This window comes from Oncorhynchus mykiss, chromosome 27 (assembly GCF_057628025.1).
Source record: "Oncorhynchus mykiss isolate SJ-2025 chromosome 27, ASM5762802v1, whole genome shotgun sequence".
NCBI classification, from domain to species: domain Eukaryota; kingdom Metazoa; phylum Chordata; class Actinopteri; order Salmoniformes; family Salmonidae; genus Oncorhynchus; species Oncorhynchus mykiss.
In genome coordinates, this window is record NC_143048.1 from 25,731,976 (window position 1) to 25,753,331 (window position 21,356).

The 21,356-nt window shown below is 43.4% G+C and overlaps 1 protein-coding gene and 1 long non-coding RNA gene across 8 annotated transcripts in view; one reads left to right on the forward strand and one right to left on the reverse strand.

The window, feature by feature from the left end:
• Positions 1 to 21,356, forward strand: part of LOC149971285 (uncharacterized) — a 1,017,865-nt gene that overhangs the window by 106,184 nt on the left and 890,325 nt on the right. The gene's annotated exons all lie outside the window — the stretch shown is intronic.
• LOC110507848 (protein Aster-B) overlaps positions 1 to 21,356 on the reverse strand; it is a 124,637-nt gene that overhangs the window by 13,225 nt on the left and 90,056 nt on the right. For 3 of the 6 annotated variants that reach the window (XM_090223751.1, XM_090223748.1, XM_090223746.1), the window contains 3 exons: positions 10,278 to 10,494; positions 4,912 to 4,932; positions 1,803 to 1,826 (listed from right to left, as the gene is read on the reverse strand). In XM_090223751.1, the coding sequence (XP_090079877.1) occupies positions 1,803 to 1,826; positions 4,912 to 4,932; positions 10,278 to 10,391 (159 nt within the window). In that variant the 5' untranslated portion in view covers positions 10,392 to 10,494. Of the gene's footprint in view, positions 1 to 1,802; positions 1,827 to 4,911; positions 4,933 to 7,144; positions 7,169 to 8,322; positions 8,344 to 10,277; positions 10,495 to 21,356 lie in introns of all 6 variants that reach the window. The other 3 variants (XM_090223749.1, XM_090223747.1, XM_090223754.1) reach the window with 2 other exon arrangements.

A 21,356-nucleotide genomic window follows, 5' to 3' on the forward strand; every position in this document is an offset into this window, starting at 1 on the left:
TAAATATCCATTCCCATAAACAATGAGGCCAGTCTCTCACCCCACTGACAGTAGGTTGCTACAAACCACTCTGGAGAGGACTGGCCAGGAAGGTGTATGCCTATGTGTATTTGATTGTATGTGTGTGAGGACTATCTGAAACACACTATTCCTTGACACTTTCCCTGCCAATGGTGTGTTGATGGTGGGAGGGTGGAGGAACCAGATGTGGGAACAGCTCAGCAGAGAGGGGCTGTCTGGTTTAGAAACACAGCCATGCCAGGATCTCTGACAATTCACCCTGTCCTGTATCATACACACTGCTTGCTTTTCTTGACAATTCAAACAAGCACCCCGGCTCCCTACATTGTAAACATTGTAAAAATAACCAGTGTGGTTTCATGTAAAGTTTTCTGAAGAGTGGTGAGCCTTTCATGTGTTAGGAGATACAGCTCTACAGTGGTATCCTTGTTGTGAGAATCTACCTCAGAGTAAACATGGCAGCCTCTTGCTCACCTTCTCCTGCTCTTTCCTCTCTCTCTCTCGTTCTCTCTCGTGCAGGGGGATGAACTCTAGAATGTTTAGACCTGAGAGTAGATATTTCACCTCACAAAACTCTTGTAGAAAAGCAGTCTCTTAAACCTGCCACTTAACTGTCGATACTATGAGCCACTATACTTGGTGTCTGGCAGACATTGATTTCCTTGTTAATACCTCAACTGCCTGCGTAGGTCCTGTACAATTGCCATGAAAGCATTGCAACAGAGTCATTAGGAAGGTTGATATGGCAGGGTGGGGCCTGTTGTGTGTCTCTACTGGGCTCAGACCTCATATCAGGACGGTTGTGATGTAATCACAGTAGGTTCAGTGCCATGGGAGAACATCATTGCCATGTAGAGAAACACAGTGACTGTGACATGGCCTACCACAGCCTACCATACCCTCAGGTAAAGCACTGCATCAGACACATACCAATGGTCCAGAACAGAGGTTAGGCATAATTACATAGTTAGTGTTAGTTAATGTTTCTGGGAGCAGATTGGTATTATGATGTATTCGTTTAGTAATGGTAGAACAGGAGAGAAATGAAGTTAAGTAGCTAGAGGAGAGTATCAGAAAGCATTAGATGTTGACCATAATTCTTCTTAACATTCTGGAGAATCTCCATTTCAAGTTTCACTAAGCAACAATGCCAAACTATACCCAATGTGGCCATAATGACAAAACGAGCACATTTGAAGAGCTGGGAGGACTGGAACATGCTAACCAGTCCCATGCTCCATTCCCCTGTCATTCAAGGCATTCAGGGCTCCAGACACTGACCATGGTCCATGGGTTTAGTATGATACACTGAGCAGACTTGTTACGACCTGGGGTGTATTCATTAGTCGCAGACCGTTGCAAAAAGTTTGGCCTGTTGCAAAAATGGAAATGGTTTACCATTTACTCTAGGAACCAAACGGAGTGAAACAGGGAGAGATATACCTGAATTTGTCCAATAGAAACTCTCGTTTTCATGGCAAAACATTTTTTCCCCCCGTTTGGAGTAAACAGTTTCCGTTGCTGAAATTTTCGCAGCAGACCAAACATTCCGCAACGGCCTCCGACTAATGAATACACCCATTGCGTCACCACCATCACAGCTCTGAGTAGCCTATAGTCCCTCTGCATATTGTGGCTTCGCTCTCAGGTGGAAACAACATACTGATGAATGAGGGATGAGGAGAAGACTAGTGGAAAGAGAGACCAGTCAAGCGATCCAAGAAGAAGGACTAAGCAGAAAGATATTTGAAAAATTGCACAAGAGTACAAGTCATGCTTACTCTCAGGATGTGTTGTCTTTCATGCTGGGGAGAGAAGGTACATTTATAGACACAAATAACAACAAAAGAAAGGAATAAAACAACAGAAACAAAGGAAAATAAACTGGAGTCCCACAGAGACACCATAGGAGAAACCATGGCTTTATAGTAACACCATGTCAGGGTATCAAACCACTTCTCACAGATGGCCAACTGAGCCATCAAGTAGATTTACTTGGCTGTTTCAGAAGAAGAATCATAACGAAAGGAATTAATTATAGCCCCATTAAAATGTAGCAACCTTGTCTCTTAGTACACTGGCCGGCAACCTTGTGTTAAGTCAGGACCTCTTGGTGTAATGGTCTTGGTGTTGGACTGAGATCACTGGTTCAGGCTGTCACTATACTTTCGCTACAACATGCTTCTGTCTGTCAAACATTCATCTATGAATCACATCTGTAGTAAGGTATGGAAGTTGCAACAAAATGGTGCAAAGCATTACATTTTTCTTAATCCTCAGTCATTTTTCTTATTAATTCAGCATGCCATCACACTGTAACACTAGACGCCTAGAACTGTAAATCCCACTGGTTAGCGTCCTGGGTAAGCCTGAGCTCCATATGAAAGTGACCTTAGGAATATACCCTTGTGTGATTCTAATCAGGGTCTAGAACCCTTAACCTCACACAATCGAAAGCACGTGCACACCCACCCACACCTCATATATATATTTTTTATATTTCTAGGACCCATTTCTCAATACTTAGGTCACTTTTTTTAAACTCTTCAAACAGTGAGCACAACAGCAGTCTATGTGGGCTAAACTGTGGATCATGTTTCATTGCTTTGGCACAAAATGCATTCAATGACTACATCTTTCAAATGTCATGAATTCTCACTCAGACACAATCACCACCAAAACTCTATGTACCTACAAGCCATTTGTACATGTTTACATACTCTTTTCAAAACTGTTAAACTTAAGTTCAAAACAAAACATAACACAAAATTGAGTAAGACAGCAATTTGCTACATTTCTACAGTAATACCATATTGAAATATATTCCAAAACTAAAGAATTAAATACTATCAAAACAATTAGACCAACCTCAGCTGATTCCCATTGTAGCTGAACACCTACCCAGATGTTAGTCTTTCAATTTCATTACCATCTATACAAAAGGGGACATCTTAGGAATAATGCTGTACTGTAATGTAAACATGGACCCAGCCAGAGATAGAGAAGTGGCTGACAGAGGAAGAAGAGTGGCTGGGCGAGGGAGAGGAGTATATATGATGGTGGAAGAAGACTGAGAGGAAGACCAAGAGCTGTAGTCTCAGATGAGATTAGGGCTACTATAATTGATCATGTAATAAATGATGGTCTATCAATGAGAGAGGCAGGTCTGAGAGTGCAGCCAAATCAGCAATGTTCAACAGTGGCATCTATTGTGAGAAATTTCTGGCAAAACAACAGGTAAGATGTGTATTCTGCAAGGGCATCTGACTGAACTGCACATTACAGAAGTAAATTGAGCAAAGTCTCCAAACCCACTTGTGTGTAATTGTTTTTGTATTTCTGCTTAGGACCCAACCTCCTACAGGCGGGAGAGGTAGATTTTCACTGCTGTGCAGGAAACTGGAATCGTTGATATGGTCATCAGAAACAATGGCATAAAACTCACAGAGATTGTTTGCAGACAACATTACATTTAGAAATATTCACAATGTAAGCATAACTATTTCTAGAGTCCTGAAACAACATCAAGTCAGGATGAAGAAGTTGTCCCCTTTGAGAGGAACTCTGGACGAGTCAAGCAACTCAGGAACCAATATGTCCAGGTAAGATGACTACAAAATACAGAACTGGTTTTGAACAAAACCAAACAGGGCAGAGGCACACAATGGCATGTTTTTAGGTATAATGTAAACTACCGTAATAGCCTAACTCTTATGTTGCCTTGTGGATTTATTTGAGAGAGTCATGGAGATTGAAGCCAGGCAAACACCCCACATATTCATCATTGTGGATGAGGCTGGTTTCAACTTGGCCAAAACACGGCGTTGAGGAAGGAATGTGATTGGGAAAAGAGCCACAGTGGATGTCCCAGGCCAGAGGGGTGACAACATCACAATGTGTGCGGCAATATCCTCTGATGGATTTCTGTTACACAAACCGCTAATTGGGCCATACAACACCGAGCGTCTCATTTCATTCCTGGATGACCTCTATGGAAGGGTTGTGCCAGGTGAGGAAAGGGTTGCAGTGAGTCGAAATCGGCCAACGTTTGTAATTGTATGGGACAGTGTGACATTTCACCACTCCCATACAGTCAGAGTGGTTTGCAGCCCATCCCAGGATGGTGTCACTTTTCCCCCCACCTTACTCTCCATTCCTCAACCCCATAGAGGAATTGTTTTCCTCATAGAGGTGGAAGGTTTATGACCACCATCCACATGATCAAATGTCCCTCCTGGACGCAATGAATGCTGGATGCCTGGACATATCTGCAGAAGATTGCCGGGGATGGACCAGGCCTGCAGAAATATTATTTCCTAGGTTTATTACTCAAGATGACATAAGATGTGACGTGGATGAGAACCTGTGGCCAAATGCAGAAGACAGGGTTGACTAGCATTTCTACTGTATCTGCATCGGTAGATGGTGTATATACAAATTCTTGTATTTTGGAATCTCTCAATGCCAAAAAATGGCATAAAACATATTGAAGCATATTGCATCATGTCTGATTCATTCCTGTAACATATACTGCAGTGAATTCTAAACAGTAGAGAGGTGTCATTCTTGTTTTGTAAAGACATTTTTACAAAAGAAAACATTGTGTAATGCTACCTGTTGTTAGTGTTTTTTTAGGTCATTGTTTTATGAGTGACAAAGTGTGCTTATTGGGTGACAAACTTTGCTAGTGTTATGGAATAATTAGTTGATTTGAGACATGTATGAAGTGTTTTGGTAGCATTGGAAGTGAAATGAACTGCTGTGCCAAGCTGAAAGTTGGTTAGGAGAACCGTGTGAAGAGTTTTGAAAAAATGACCTAAGTATTGAGAACTGGGTCCTAGCGATAGTAAAAAACTGTAACAAAAAGAGTAAGAAGAGGATGAAACTTACGTTGTACCAGCTCTGGCTCTTCTGTAGACAGCGAGGAGCGACGCAGAGTGGAGAGAACAAAGACAATTGTAAGTCAATGAGACAAGAACACAACAACACTTGGCCACAGGGCTCTATATCATAAACACATAGAGGCCAGGGGATGATAAAAACAGACAGTGGGTATTTATAGAAGGTGTAAATGTCAACCTTTGTGTGGGCACCTCCTACCATAAACACAGGCCTCTGCTGATATCCAACAGAGTTATATCCCTTTGAGCTTGTCACATATTTTAGCTGGCCTTTTCATTGATTTCTGGGCCTCACAAATGTTAATTTACATGGTTATTTGCTAAGCAGATGGTGGATTGGGGTTGGGTGTGGTACAATATGTTCAACTTTGTTTCTAAGTGTTTATTTATTAATGATTTAGAGTTGCTTCTAAATGCTTGTGTATGGAGGTGAATTGTGTACTGCTGTGTGTTGTATATTTTCTAACAGCAGAGAGCAGTATACACACGGTTATTGGAAGCACCATAACAACAGTGTTTATTCTAACCATAACTCACCTGCTTCTGTTTTATGAGGCTATAAAGAGAGTGTAATATGTCTCAGCATTGTGATCAGAGAGGGATTCATGCTAGGGACCATCTAGTGGGTGGAGAAAGGGCAGGATAATCAACCATGATTTTAGTGGTTAAAAAATGTGACAGCTTCCTCTTGATGCCATTAAAACATAAATAATAATAAACTTAACCAGGCAATAATAAAATATGTGGTTTGTAATTTCAGCGAAAACATACAAGAGGCATACATACTGGTGCGAGACTACTATTGTAAATCAATCCTTTGGAGATGTGAATGTAGATCCTGTTCAAATATTTCCGCTATCAGATAAGAGTGTAGCGTTTTCTGTCTGAGAGTTGTGAGGCCCCAGTCATGTCCCTGGACTCTGGGCTCTGACGTGGACAGGGATAATCTCCTCTGAAGGTGAAAGAGGCATGAGAGAGAAGATTTAAGCTTTAAGGTGTCTGCAAAGTGTGTGTGTGTGTATGCCATTGTGCAAGTGTTTTGGAGTTTGTTTAATTGTATGTTTGTAAGTGCATCTTTATAGCCTACACGTGTGTCATTTGCATGAGTGTCTAAATCAAATGTTTGCCTCCCCCACGAAGGACATTTGTGTCTGGGTAAGTGTGTCAGCCGCACTAAGAAGCAGGTTAACACCCACTGATTAAGTGGACCGCGTAACAGAGAGCTTGTGTACGGTAGTAGTGTCTTGGCCTGGATTCCCCTGAGAAAGATCAGAAAGACCTGGAACGACTAACTACTTTACACATCCCAACCAACCAACCGGACCAAACCAGAACTGACCAGCGCTAGCTATGACCCAGACAAAACTATCAGGTATAACCCCCATATCGTCAAACAACACTAGAACAACAATCTAGTTCTGAGGAACAGGCCTGATCCACCCAGTACAATAGGCCTAAAGAAAAACCTGAACTAAACATTCCTGTGGCCAAGAAGACCCAGACAGAACTGACTCAGTTATTCAGATTTAAAAAGATGAATGTCCTCAGGTGATTGACCATGGTTATTATTATTATTTATTCATTATTATTATTTATTCATTATTATTATTATTATTATTAATTGTTAAACTTTTAGAGGGCTTTTCATTACAATCTCAAAGTGCTTTCAGCAACAACAATATTATATATTATTTGAAATGTTTACTTTTGAGTCATTTAGCAGACGCTCTTATCCAGAGAGATTTACAGTAGGGAGTGCATACATTTTCATACTTTTTTGTACTGGTCCCCCGTGGGAATCGAACCCACAACCAACTGCTAAATTCCACAATCCCACAACTACTAAAACCCACAACCATGCCCTACCAACTGAGATCTTATATCAACATTTTGATATATAACATTGTACAAAAGGAGTGACTTCTATTTCCTCAGAAACAATCATGACTTGACTTCAGTACATCTTACTGGTGAGACTCTTGGCAAGGCTAGAGCACAGCAGTGTTTGTAATGGTGGTCCAACTAACAGGTCTTCAGCAGAGAGAACACTTTAAGGAGGGAGAAGAGAGAGGAGAGGAAGAAGTTCTGGTCTGAGAGAGGAGGCAGAGACACCTAGGGGCGATGACTGACATCACACATTTACAGAGGAGGGGAAGAGGTCGTCACTGGTCAAATCGGACTAGGGGGTTAAAGGGCAAATGAAAGCAAAAGGAAATGCTTACTTTAATCAGGTTTAGTCTGTTATACTGAAAGGAAATGAATGAGAAAATGAAGAGTTAACCAGCATGAAGGAAAGAGCTGAACAACAAGAGGGGAACAGGCTTGGGTTTTTATTTGCAAGTGTACTAACAGTACTAGGCCACCGCACTAAACGATCCAAGACACACTATTGTACTATCTAACTCTGCTTTCATGATGTGTCCATGTCTCAGTGTTTTGGTCTGAGATGGGACTTCATGCTGAGTCTCTATGTACTCTCGCTTTAGTGCTGCTCACTGTTTATGGTTCCATAAACAGCCTCATTGATTGGTGACAGTGGGAGACTGAGCAAAGTCGTCAGCGGCCAGTCAGTTAGTTAGTGTGGGACCGCCGGCCCAGGTCGTCTACAGAGAGGAGCCCCTCTCTCTCCCCGCCTGCCTGTGTGTTATCTGGATTGCATTAGACTAGGGTGACAGAGCTCACGTTGCCTGGGCAACTGCACAAAGTGCCAGGGTCATGTGACTCCTGCTGACCACGGGCCAGGGGCTCATGTGGGGCCAGAGAGGGCTGGCACTCGGCCACACCATGGGCCTGAGGGGTGATGTCATCGACTGGGCGTGCTGTGAAATGGGCCGGACACTGCCTGAACACCAACTCAACTGACTGAATGTCACTTGGCTCCCATTAACATCATCCTGTCTGCCTGTCTCATAGTCCGTGACAAAGCTGAATGCAGCCGATTGCAGAGAATGTGCTGACGTGCATCAAGGGGTCCTTACTAACTAACCCATGACACACGGACTCTGCTGCTGTCTTGCCTGAGGAGAGGAGCGGTGTATTCTGGGCTTGTGGTGCGAGGCAGAGAAAAGGAGCTTCTGATGTAGAAAGCTCTAGTCTCAGGATTGATCAGAAATTAATGTCACACAGGAGTGGAAAGGGATGCAGAAGGAATTTTACAGTGCCCCCCCCCACCCCCGAAACGTGTCTGAAAGCCAGCAGTCCGGCAGGGAGGAAGATGAGAGGAAGGGCGGCAGGGAGGTAGAGGGGGGTAGAGGAAAAGGTCATAGCAACATGGATGCCATCTGGAGTGTGTTCAGATGGAAGATGTGGGTGAAGGGGGGGGCACACGACAGCTCACAAGACACGGAGGTGAGGTGGGGGTGGGGTGGCAGTGTAAAGAACAGAAAAGAGTAATGCTTACTTTGGAATGTCGCTTGTGAGACTAGCATGCATCAGGAGAAGAACAAAGAAATCAGAAACCAAAAAACTACAAGATACAACAGCTGAAAGAACCAAAAAAAGAGTTGAAAAGAGTCAGTTTCAGATCACAGACATTTCATATGGCGGCAGTGAAAGTAAGAGAAAGCAAGCACTCTTTGTCAAGAAGAAAAAAGGATGAGAGAAGAGGAGAACACAATGACAACAAAAGCAACAGGCGTCTGACACCACAAGGACTGGGGAGCACTGTGAGCAGTGAGTGAAGGGGAAAACGGATGAGAAGTGAGAGAGCCGTGACCGCCAACTACCACTCTCCTTATCACTTCACAACAACAAGATATTCAGAGGAAATGACTAAATATATCACCCAATATTATCATGTTCATGTCTTGCTTGAGATGTAAGCCTAGTTACCCACAGTCAAAGCTCCTGTCCTTCCCTCTGCTACCTTACTCTTCAGTTCAGACGCTGATGAACGAGAAGCGAGACTACAGCCTCTTGACCTGCCTACTACCCTGTGTCAGAACGAGCCTTGCAGAGTTGAGATAGTTACAGTTAATGACTGAGTGCTGCAATGGAGAGGGCTGACTGTGATTATTACAATGCCGCTCTGACAGGACCAGGGGATGGAGGGAGGGGAAGAGGGATGGAGGGAGGGGGGGAGAGAGGGAAGGAGGGAAAAGGGATTGAGGGATGGAGGGAGGGAGGGAAAGAGGGATGGAGGGATGGAGGGAGAGAGGGATGGGGGGAAAAAGGGATTGAGGGAGGTGATAGGGGAAGAATAGGGTGGATGTGTGGTTTAAGCGTCTTTGCTGATGATAATGGGTCCTTATCTACAATTGATGTGCTGAGGGTCTCGTTACTTAGTCTATGATTGGCCATTTGTACCAGAGTGACAGTTGGATCTGACCTATAGTTTGATGATGTGAGTTGGACATTACCTTATCAGAGACAAAGCACTGTGTATCAGGAGTACATTGTACATCTGTAAATTGGAGCTACACGAGGATGGCATGTTTGATTTAGTATGGTGTGCCGATGCCGAGGCATGATGGGGTAAAATCAATTTGAAATGGCAAATAAAAACCTGAATAAACCATGTCATTTCACAAGATATCACTATATCTCAACTCCTTCTTGTTGACTATTTCTTATAGAACATGTTTTATGGAATGCAAGTAGACAAAAGACTTTCCAGGAAACATCTGTAGGTTATCAAGACATTATGTCACAGGTACAAATGAATCCCCCTGTATCACCTCACCAGATAAATGTTGATTTCAGATTGTACTGAAAGAGGTGTTCAGTGAGGATACAGATATCTTGCTGAACTGAAGTCATAGGCCAGGCTGACATGATTTATTTGTGAGTTATGAATGCACTGGGTGTTGAACGAGTCATATTGAACTACACTGTTGAAGGTACTATTTGAGACTATGATCCTGATCTGTATTGTAGTGCGATTGTTGGAAAGAGGACTTTGATCCTGCACTGTGCTGTACTGTGATTGGTAAAATAGGACTATGATCCTGTACTGTACTGTGATTGGTAAAATAGGACTATGATCCTGTACTGTGATTGGTAGAATAGGACTATGATCCTGTACTGTACTGTACTGTGATTGGTGGAATAGGACTATGATCCTGTATTGTACTGTACTGTGCTGTGATTGGTGGAGGTGGACTATGATCCTGTACTGTACTATACTGTGATTGGTAAAATAGGACTATGATCCTGTACTGTACTGTACTGTGATTGGTGGAATAGGACTATGATCCTGTATTGTGCTGTACTGTGATTGGTGGAAAGAGGACTATGATTCTGTACTGTACTGTGATTGGTAGAGGAGGACTATGATCCTGTACTGTGCTGTACTGTGATTGGTGGAAAGAGGAGAGCCCTGAGACAGAGATGGTCCACCTGTGCAATGAGGCTCACCTTGGAGTTCTTGCCTCCGCTGCGGGCGGACTGCAGAGAGTAGGTTCGCTGTACCACTTGCTCGGGGGTGGAGGGGGACTTGTCAGAGTGGTCAGAGTGGCCCTTCTCCACCATGTTCTCACCAGGCTCCAGGCTCTGGGGCGTGGGCGAGCGTGAGCGTTTAGGATGCAAGACGGGCGAGCAAGCGGGCGTGCTCCTGTTGGAGTTACTGGCAGTGCTGGGGGTGAGAAAGAGACAGAGAGAGGGAGAGAGATTATTAATTATACAGTGCCTTGCGAAAGTATTCGGCCCCCTTGAACTTTGCCACCTTTTGCCACATTTCAGGCTTCAAACATAAAGATATAAAACTTTTTTTGTGAAGAATCAACAACAAGTGGGACACAATCATGAAGTGGAACGACATTTATTGGATATTTCAAACTTTTTTAACAAATCAAAAACGGAAAAATTGGGCGTGCAAAATTATTCATCCCCCTTAAGTTAATACTTTGTAGCGCCACCTTTTGCTGCGATTACAGCTGTAAGTCGCTTGGGGTATGTCTCTCTCAGTTTTGCACATCGAGAGACTGACATTTTTTCCCATTCCTCCTTGCAAAACAGCTCGAGCTCAGTGAGGTTGGATGGAGAGCATTTGTGAACAGCAGTTTTCAGTTCTTTCCACAGATTCTCGATTGGATTCAGGTCTGGACTTTGACTTGGCCATTCTAACACCTGGATATGTTTATTTTTGAACCATTTCATTGTAGATTTTGCTTTATGTTTTGGATCATTGTCTTGTTGGAAGACAAATCTCCGTCCCAGTCTCAGGTCTTTTGCAGACTCCATCAGGTTTTCTTCCAGAATGGTCCTGTATTTGGCTCCATCCATCTTCCCATCAATTTTAACCATCTTCCTTGTCCCTGCTGAAGAAAAGCAGGCCCAAACCATGATGCTGCCACCACCATGTTTGACAGTGGGGATGGTGTGTTCAGGGTGATGAGCTGTGTTGCTTTTACGCCAAACATAACGTTTTGCATTGTTGCCAAAAAGTTCAATTTTGGTTTCATCTGACCAGAGCACCTTCTTCCACATGTTTGGTGTGTCTCCCAGGTGGCTTGTGGCAAACTTTAAACGACACTTTTTATGGATATCTTTAAGAAATGGCTTTCTTCTTGCCACTCTTCCATAAAGGCCAGATTTGTGCAATATACGACTGATTGTTGTCCTATGGACAGAGTCTCCCACCTCAGCTGTAGATCTCTGCAGTTCATCCAGAGTGATCATGGGCCTCTTGGCTGCATCTCTGATCAGTCTTCTCCTTGTATGAGCTGAAAGTTTAGAGGGACGGCCAGGTCTTGGTAGATTTGCAGTGGTCTGATACTCCTTCCATTTCAATATTATCGCTTGCACAGTGCTCCTTGGGATGTTTAAAGCTTGGGAAATCTTTTTGTATCCAAATCCGGCTTTAAACTTCTTCACAACAGTATCTCGGACCTGCCTGGTGTGTTCCTTGTTCTTCATGATGCTCTCTGCACTTTTAACGGACCTCTGAGACTATCACAGTGCAGGTGCATTTATACGGAGACTTGATTACACACAGGTGGATTGTATTTATCATCATTAGTCATTTAGGTCAACATTGGATCATTCAGAGATCCTCACTGAACTTTTGGAGAGAGTTTGCTGCACTGAAAGTCAAGGGGCTGAATAATTTTGCACGCCCAATTTTTCAGTTTTTGATTTGTTAAAAAAGTTTGAAATATCCAATAAATGTCGTTCCACTTCATGATTGTGTCCCACTTGTTGTTGATTCTTCACAAAAAAATACAGTTTTATATCTTTATGTTTGAAGCCTGAAATGTGGCAAAAGGTCGCAAAGTTCAAGGGGCCGAATACTTTCGCAAGGCACTGTACTTCTTAATTACAGTTGTGCTTTGGCAAAGTGGGTGGGGTTATATCCTGCCTGTTTGGCCCTGTCCGGGGGTATCGTCGGACGGGGTCACAGTGTCCCCCGACCCACCCTTGTCTCAGTCTCCAGTATCTATGTTGCAATAGTCTATGTACTGGGGGGCTAGGGTCAGTCTGTTATATCTGGTGTAATTATCCTGTCTTATCTGGTGTCCTGTGTGAATTTAAGTATGCTCGTCGTGCTGCTTCTCCAGATTCAACTGTTCTGTCTGCGGCTAGGGAACCCTGACCTGTTCACCGGTCGTGCTATCTTGTCCTGGACCAGCTGTTTTCGACTCTCTCTCTCTCTCTCTCTACCGCACCTGCTGTCTCGACCTCTGAATGTTCAGCTATGAAAAGCCAACTGACATTTACTTCTGAAGTACTGACCTGTTGCTCTCTCTACAACCACTGTGATTATTATTTGACCCTGCTGGTCAGCTATGAACGTTTGAACATCTTGAAGAACAATCTGGCCTAAATGGCCATGTACTATTATAATCTCCACCCGGCACAGCCAGAAGAGGACTGGCCACCCCTCAGAGCCTGGTTCCTTTCTAGGTTACTTCCTAGGTTCTGGCCTTTCTAGGGAGTTTTTCCTAGCCACGGTGCTTCTACATCTGTATTGCTTGCTGTTCGGGGTTTTAGGCTGGGTTTCTGTACAGCACTTTGAGATATCAGCTGATGTAAGAAGTGCTTTATAAATTCATTTGATTAATTGATTGATCATGAAACCACATATTCTGCACTGTTTGTGAATGTAGGGCCGGAGCAAAACCCATGACAAAAAAATAACAGACATTACATTAATAACACTGAGGAACTAAATTGTAGAACTCTTCAGTTAATTTAAATACCTTATTGAAATGTAAGCCATGTAAATTATGCAAATGTGTTACCGTCCCACAGGCAATGCTAGGCCTACTAGAGTAACATGCAAAGACTGAGGCCCATGCTTCCATTCATCCCCAGAGCGAGTAATCACGTTACATCACGGCAAATAGTCTTGAACGCCACCCACTAACACAGTTAATAACAACAGCAGCTAGCCCACAAAACCCAGAGACCAATAACAACAACAGCAGCAGCTAGCAGCAGAGAAAATAGCATGGTCAAAAACAGATCACATTCTCTACCTCACTTATGAAGATTAGTGAAAACCATGCGTCAGATAATGGATATCATATCCTACTGCTGCTTATTGAGATGTATGAACAACAAACTGCATCTTTAAAGAGCCAGGAGAAACGTTCCCCCAGGGTGTACGTGGAAATACACACTGAAAAAGGATCATGTGAAAATATAGAATTATACTTAAATCCTCCTGACATTGACATTTAAACCTTTATCGGATAGCTTTTCTGCAATCCCATTTTCATGCTTTTCTAACTAATCTGGACAGATGAGAAGTCCATGAGCAGAGACTAAGAGTAACAGGGACAGTTAAGCAGTATGGTTATTATAATGTTGATATTCAGTTGAGTTATGGTGCAATCTCTCTCTCTCTCTCATCTTCCGCCATCTCCAGCCTGCCCAATGGTCTCTGCTTCTGACTCAGTCAAACTCACCTGCCTATGTTATAGATGAATGGATAGAGGTAGAGAAACATGCAGCACTAATATAAGAGGAGGACTGGAGAGGAGGAGAGGAAGATTAGAGGAGTGGAGCGAGGGCTGCTTCCCTTCCTGAACCACAGGTTAACCTGTTTATTATGTTCCGCCTCTGAGACCAGCCTGCACAGGCAACATCCCAAATGGCACCCTATTCCCTTTATAATGCACTGCTTTTGGTCAACGGTAGTGCACTCCATAAGGAACTGGGTGCCATTCCGGATGCATCCACAGAATCCCAGGGAGGCTCTGTCTGCAGCCAGGATGGGCACTACTCACAATGAAGACGGAGGTATCAAAAGGCCTAGCTGTCAGTGATCTGTGTGGCTGGGCGCCGGACAGCCCCGGTTACTTGACGTGGCGTTATGCAAACCCATTAAGTCATGGCCAGCCAATGGTGTATGTACCTCAAAGAAAAGAAGTGAAGCAATTATACCATTCTACTGTTTCAAATAAGCCTTGCATAGACTAAATCATAGTGAATAGTACTGGTGGCCGCTGTCTGCCTGTCTGCATGGATACATACCAGGTGCACTGTGCTGCAGTACCCAGAGCTGATCTCTCATCTAACTAATGGATCATCAGCTCTGATCGAGTACATTGTGGTTACAAACAAATTATGTGGTGTTATGTGATAAGCAAACGTGTGTTTGTGTTTGTGTAGAGTACATACTGTATGTACTGCAGGTTTTTGGAGAACTGACTGTATGCACACGTACCTATTGCATAATACTTCAACATACAATCATAGACAATGATGATTCAGCATATGTTTAAGCATTTGTGAGTACAGGCGTATGTATCTGTATACAATGTGTATGTACTGGTATATGTCAATGTATGCATGTAAAACTGCACAAGATGTATATGAAATGTCTCACAAGCTGCCCTCATAATATGTAGTGTTGTGGTATCAGTGAATAATGCAGTGAGCTGGTACAAAGCAGAGGACACTGCTATTTCTCCTGCATGTTAATCAGTGTCTGAACCCAGAGTCTGTCTGAGATACACACACATTATGCAGGCACACACCACGCACACACACACACGCACTGCAGCAGCACACACATAAACAGAAGTATGCACGTACATACTCACAGGACGCAGATGTACCTGGGCGGACATTGACGCAGACACTGACACACATGCACACAAGTACACACAGAACAGTTCTCATATGCCAGTGGGCTGTGTGAGCTGCATCATTTTTCATGTCACATCCTGGGTCAGTTACTAATGGTCTCACTCACTTGGGTTTCATCAGATCCACAGAACCAGACAGAGTTAAGATCTGAGCTGAGCACACAGGACACACCGTACTAGAACTACCCAGTCAGATATCTGCCAGTCATCATCATCATCACCTTTGCCTATGGGTTTATAACCCCATTATGGCCAGTCCACTCCATAAGTGTAATGGCCTTGACTGACCACAGGGTCATAATGATCACAGGCCCTGACACCTGCTGTCAGCTCTGTTATCTGTCATCTGATTGGATAGAAGCCTATATACCCGTCTTTGAAAATATTCATTATGAACCTAAGCCGACTAATATTGCACACCCAGAGAGCCTAAACGCATTGAAGGCGTTTTAGATTATTTATGTTTTTAGAACAGTGCAGACAGTTATCATGAGCGTTCAGAGTTGGATCACACATCAATCAACATGATAAAGGCAGCCAATAACAGCCCATAAATCCTCAGCATATAAATGGAGGTTTGATCAGCTCATTCCCAGTAGTGTGTGTCTTTGCTCATTAGACAAGACCAGGTACACATGCTGCTAACATGTACAGTCAGACAAGAGAGTCATAGGCTTAGCCAGATGAAATCAAATGTTATTTGTCACATGCTTTGTAAACAACAGGTGTAGACTAACAGTGAAACGTGTAATTACGAGCCCTTCCCAGCGATGCAGAAAATAAAAAATACACATACTACAATGGGTTACTTTATGAACCAAACGTAACGTGTGTGACAGACCTGTCAAGTTAATTGTCTCTCGTTTGTTCAGCACGAGAGGAGAAGACTGTTGCATGGGCGGTAAAAATGGCATCCTACTGTAGAACAATAGAGACAGCTGTTTCTGGATGTTGGCCTATACCTGAAGCTGACCCAGAACAATAACACAAAACATTAAAGTAGCAGCACCATTTGTATACAATGACAAACATTTATGACACACTTTCCAATACAACAACACTACATACTGGGCGAAGGAGTGTAATGGGGTTGAAATGAGTGAGCATAGAATCCTTTTATTACCATGGGAACCCGTTGCATGTCATGGTAGGGAAATGCTCCATACACCACCCCCTCCACTCCATGAAATGCCTTGTGTGGTCATGTGGTGGATGTGGTTATAGTGACTCGTAAGAGAAAAAGATGTGGTTCTTATGACTAGTGAGCGACAATGCATGGCGAATTGTGGATAAAACCGCTAAAAATCCTTACCGGCTCCTCGCTCACACAATGAAGCACAACAAAGCACCTTCTATATGAATATTGCTATAGCAACTGGGACTAGAGAGAATGTCTTTAAATATTCATAATATGCTTCTATATATAACCTACTGGGCAGAGACAGGCCTTCTGTCGAGCTTGGCCTTTTAACTTGGAATAAGGGATTTGGAGAGGGAGCGAGAAACAACACTATCATGGCTGACTTTGATTGAGGACTAGGTAGAACTGGGTAACCAGCAACTTTTCCCCTGCTACATTAGTATAATACTCAAAGTGCCATCTAATGACACCATTTCCGTACTGTTTTGAAGCCTGGCCTCAGAACCATACAACACCTTATTTCTGAACACCTCCAAGAAGTATAATATCTACTAATGTTCTAGTTACTTTAGACAGAAACAAAAGTTGGGATGTTGGTTGGGGAGAATGGATGAGCGTATACTGCAACCGTCTAGCAATCCAAAGGTTCAAGTCGCGTCAGCGACAATTGTAAAGTTTGAACTTTTCCTTCCAGCAACCCTAATTCTAAACTTAACCCAATTCAACTAACCTGCTACATAAATGATTCTAACTTTTGTCATTAGTTCTCCTTAACACCAAAATAAATTCTCACCATAATTCTCCTCTGTTGTTATGAAGCAACAACTAACCTGGTCTCAGAGGAAGACATAATACTATGCAATCTCCGCAATGTATGATAAGTTCTCAAGCAACTCGCATGCTATTGTACAAACGGGTAAGACATATGATACCATTCGTAATCTCATTCCTAAGGTATTGTACAACCGCTATTCCATTCATAATGTAACCTAATGTAAAGTAATACATCATACTAAATACAGGGAACATTTACGTACCAAATCCTACGAATTGCCCTGAGACTAGATTGTGTGTGGTGATACAGTAGGTCCCTAAGGCAGGGAAGCAGCTGGGCTCATCTGCATTACAGCACTAGAAACAATCACAGTCCTGATTGTATTGTATGTAAGATAAAGTTGATAAGAACATGGACTGCACATACTGCAGCAGAATGACAAAACTATGCACTTGGACTGCACATGGAACACAAATAGACCAAATATGGACCACACAAGCAAATTATGGTCAAAGAAAGAACACTGAGCATTAAGATGCAGGCTGAAAAGCATTATAATGAGCTTGGTAATCTACACATGCCCAGTGAGAAAAGCAAATCAGTCTGCTGGTGACACTTTGTTGCTGTCTTTTTGTAATGTGCTCTAAATCTCTGGGCTCAGGCTATCCAAACGGGGAGGGCAACGCTTCGCTTCACAATGCCCAGAGTTCCGGGCTGTTCCGAGGGGCCTTGTTCTCACTGACGCTTTTGCTGACCCTGGAAAATACCCATCTGGCAATGGACCTTGTGCTTCACTGTGCTCCAAAGGGCAGGGGTGGACCGAGCTCAACGGCAACACACACACGCACACGCACACACACACAGTGCAAATGGCCTCTCAAATGTCATACAAACAATTCACAGAGGTAAAATCCATATACTCCTACACACTCAAATCATGCATGAACATAGCTTCAAACAGCACAAACATCACATAAACACACCCACAAACATCACATAAACACACCCACAAACATCACATAAACACACCCACAAACATCACATAAATACACCACAAACATCACATAAGCACACCCACACAATAAACACATTACCCGACTCCCAAAACATCCGCAACTACCTACCTACCTACCAACCCCCCCCCCCCCCTATAGACGTTAAATCCCCTGGGGCCACAGAACTAAAAGGCCGCCATATCAAAGCCGATTGACTGTCCCAACTCCTCACCAGTCAATCATAGGCACAACAGCATCCTTTACATTGTTCACAAACATCCAGCCTCCGTTGGTTGCTGTGACGCACTCAAAAACCTCCATATCCTCATATAGAGAAAGGAGCAGCAAGGAGCTGTTCATCCAGCGACTCATCTGAGCTCTCCTTCTACTCCTCTCTCCCGGGAGAGAACAGAAAAAGAATAGAGAGAAGAAAAGAGAGAGAACCCTGGGAGATTTCCTTTAGCAGGCTTAGGGCTCTGATCTCCTCCAGCCAGCGTGATCTCTTAATAACGAGCTAAATTACGTCCCCGTGACAACACTTGCCAAACGGGACAAGAGGATCGCTGGGCTGTTGACTGACACTCCCCTTTCACCCCCACCCCCATCTTCAGCACTGGAATGCAGCAGAAGTGTGTCTGTCTTTCTGCATGCAGACAGGCAGGCTGCTCTCTCCCTCCCTACTAACCTGGTAGCCATGTAGACCCAGCTCCGATGCAGTCAGCCCCTTTTCAAGCCAAGGCTTCATTCAACCAGCGGGAGCCGCAGATGGGGGAAAAGAGGAGGGACAGGAGGATGAGGGGAAGGGGGGAGGATGGGTTCCGGAGCATGCCAGGAGGATGAGAGGAAGCAGAGACAAGAGAGAGTGCAGAGCACTCCCTTTGGAGAGTGTACTGAGGCTAGTGCACAGCCTATTTCTATCTCTCTGTTTCTATCTATCTGAGTCTGCTCCTTCCCTCCCTCACTCCCAGACTCCCTTCTCTCCTGTTCCCCTTGCGTTTCTCAGCTCTTCCGTTCACCTGACTGGTGCGTCCACTATGTCTGCATCCAAGCAAGGGTGTTCTCGATTCTCGCAATCGCTAGTTTGATCCAATATTCACAGGCACACACAGAGTAAAAGTGTGAGGGAGAGACGGTGGCAGAGAGAGTCTGAGGGAGGGAGAGAGGGACAGAGAGTCTGAAGGAGGGAAAGGGAGAGAGGGACAGAGAGTCTGAGGGAGGGACAGAGGGACAGAGAGTCTGAGGGAGGGACAGGGAGAGAGGGACAGAGAGTCTGAGGGAGGGACAGGGAGAGAGGGACAGAGAGTCCGAGGGAGAGAGAGTCTGAGGGATTGAAAGGCTTTGCATTCTGCCACTGCTTGGTGCTCTGAGCCTGCTGGCCACTCAATTATTCATGCTGTTCATGAAGGGAGGGGCTGACATCACTGGTGTCATGACGTTGCCCTCTTTGGGTATAGCAAGCCCCATCCCCTTTCCCTGCCTCCTTCAACTAGGCTGCTGTGGTCAGAGAGAGGTCGTAAATTCCTGAGGAGAAGACCCTGCAACATGGCCACACAGTATAAGAGGCAGAGTACATTTTCATAGAGCACAAAGGAATTTCTTCCACCTCACAGAACGTGAGGTACGAACAAATTTCATGATCCGGAGAAAGTATAAAAGATCGGTGAAGAATCCAGCTAAGAACTGATCCGTTTGTTACAACTTGGGGAAGCTCATGGGAGACTACAACACTACCATAACGCTGTTTATATAATAGCCTCAGATATGAGGTTTACATCTAATTGTTGTATAAGATGAATGAGTGAGTATGATACTGTTTGTAAAATTGTGTAATATGATTTTGGACTGTTTAATGAAGGAAAATACAATTCCCTTTTGATTTGAACTAAATCAGAGGACTGCCCCTGAGCAGTCCCAATTTCAGCTTCAATTTTTTTGTAAGTTGTTGAATATGCAATTTAAAAGAGAGGCCGTCATCAATTAAAATTCCAACCTCAATCTCCTTGCCCTGACAGGTAGTAATAGGTGAAAGGTTCAGAGGTCTATTTATTGCATTAGAAAACACCATTAGTTTAGTTTTGTCAGTATTGAGGATAAGCTTCAATTGACACAGGGTATGTTGAACAGTATAAAAAGCAGTTTGCATGTTCTGGAAAACTTTTGTAAGAGACGAGGCACAACAGTAAATAACAGTAGCATCAGCATAAAAATGAAGTTGTGCATTTTGGACATTTTTGTCTAAATCATTTATATAAATAGTGAATAAGAGAGGACGAAGTACAGAGACTTGGGGCACATCATTCAAGACAGACAATTTAACAGACATAAGCCAATCAAATTGAGTGCACTGAGTTCTATCAGACAGATAGTTAGCAAACCATGCAACTGCATGCTCCGAAAGACCTACACTCGACAATCTCTGCCTTATCTATAGCATGATCAACTGTATCAAAAGCCTTAGAGAGATCAATAAAAAGTGAGACACAGTGCTGTTTTTTGTCAATGGCTTCAGCGATATCATTTAAAACCTTGATGGCTGCTGTAATTGTGCTATGCTTCTAAAAACTATTTTAGCTGTTCACTTACAAGGGTTTCAAGTATTTTCACCAGGGGTGACAGCTTTGAGATTGACCTATAATTATTTAAAAGAGTTGAATCTCCCCCTTTTAAAAGTGGTAGGACAAATGTTGATTTCCATATCTTTGGAATTTCATTACATTCCAGGGTTAGATTGAACAGAGATGTAAGTGGTTCAGCTATGAAAGCAGCTGCCAGATTTAAAAAGCAGGGATCCAAAAGATCAGGACCTGCAGGCTTTCTCTGATCTAAGGATTTCAGGGCTTTATGTACCACCTGCACTGAGAATGGCAAAAAGCTAAACGTTTGACCAGCTCTCACTGGTTCATCCACACAGGGTTGTACAGAGACAGAGGACACTGAATCAAACAGCCTACCAGAAGATACAAAGTGCTCATTGAAACAATTCAGCATTTCAGTTTTGTCATATACAGCAACAGAGTCCTTCAAAACACATGGTAATGTCCTTCAAAACACACGGTAATTCATTAACATTACTGTTACCAGACATAGACTTAATAGCCTTCCAAATCTTTCTAGGGTCATTCAGGTTATCAGTGGTAACAGACATAAAATATTCAGACTTGGCCTTCCTGAGAAGAAAAGAACGCTTGTTTCGTAACTGCCTAAAAATAAGCCAATCAGCATCAGAACATGATTTCCTTGCTTTAGCCCAGGCTAAATTACGGTCGTGAATAATACAAGACAGCTCAGAAGAAAACCATGGATTATCCCGCCCTTTAACCCTGAACCTGCGGAATGGGGCATGTTTGTTTACTATTTGGGAAAAACCATCATGAAATAATTTCCAGGCAGTTTCCACATCAGGGATAAGCTCAATCTTGCTCCAGTCAAAATAAAACAAATCATGAAAGAAAGCCTGCTCATTAAAACACTTCAGATTTCTCTTACGAA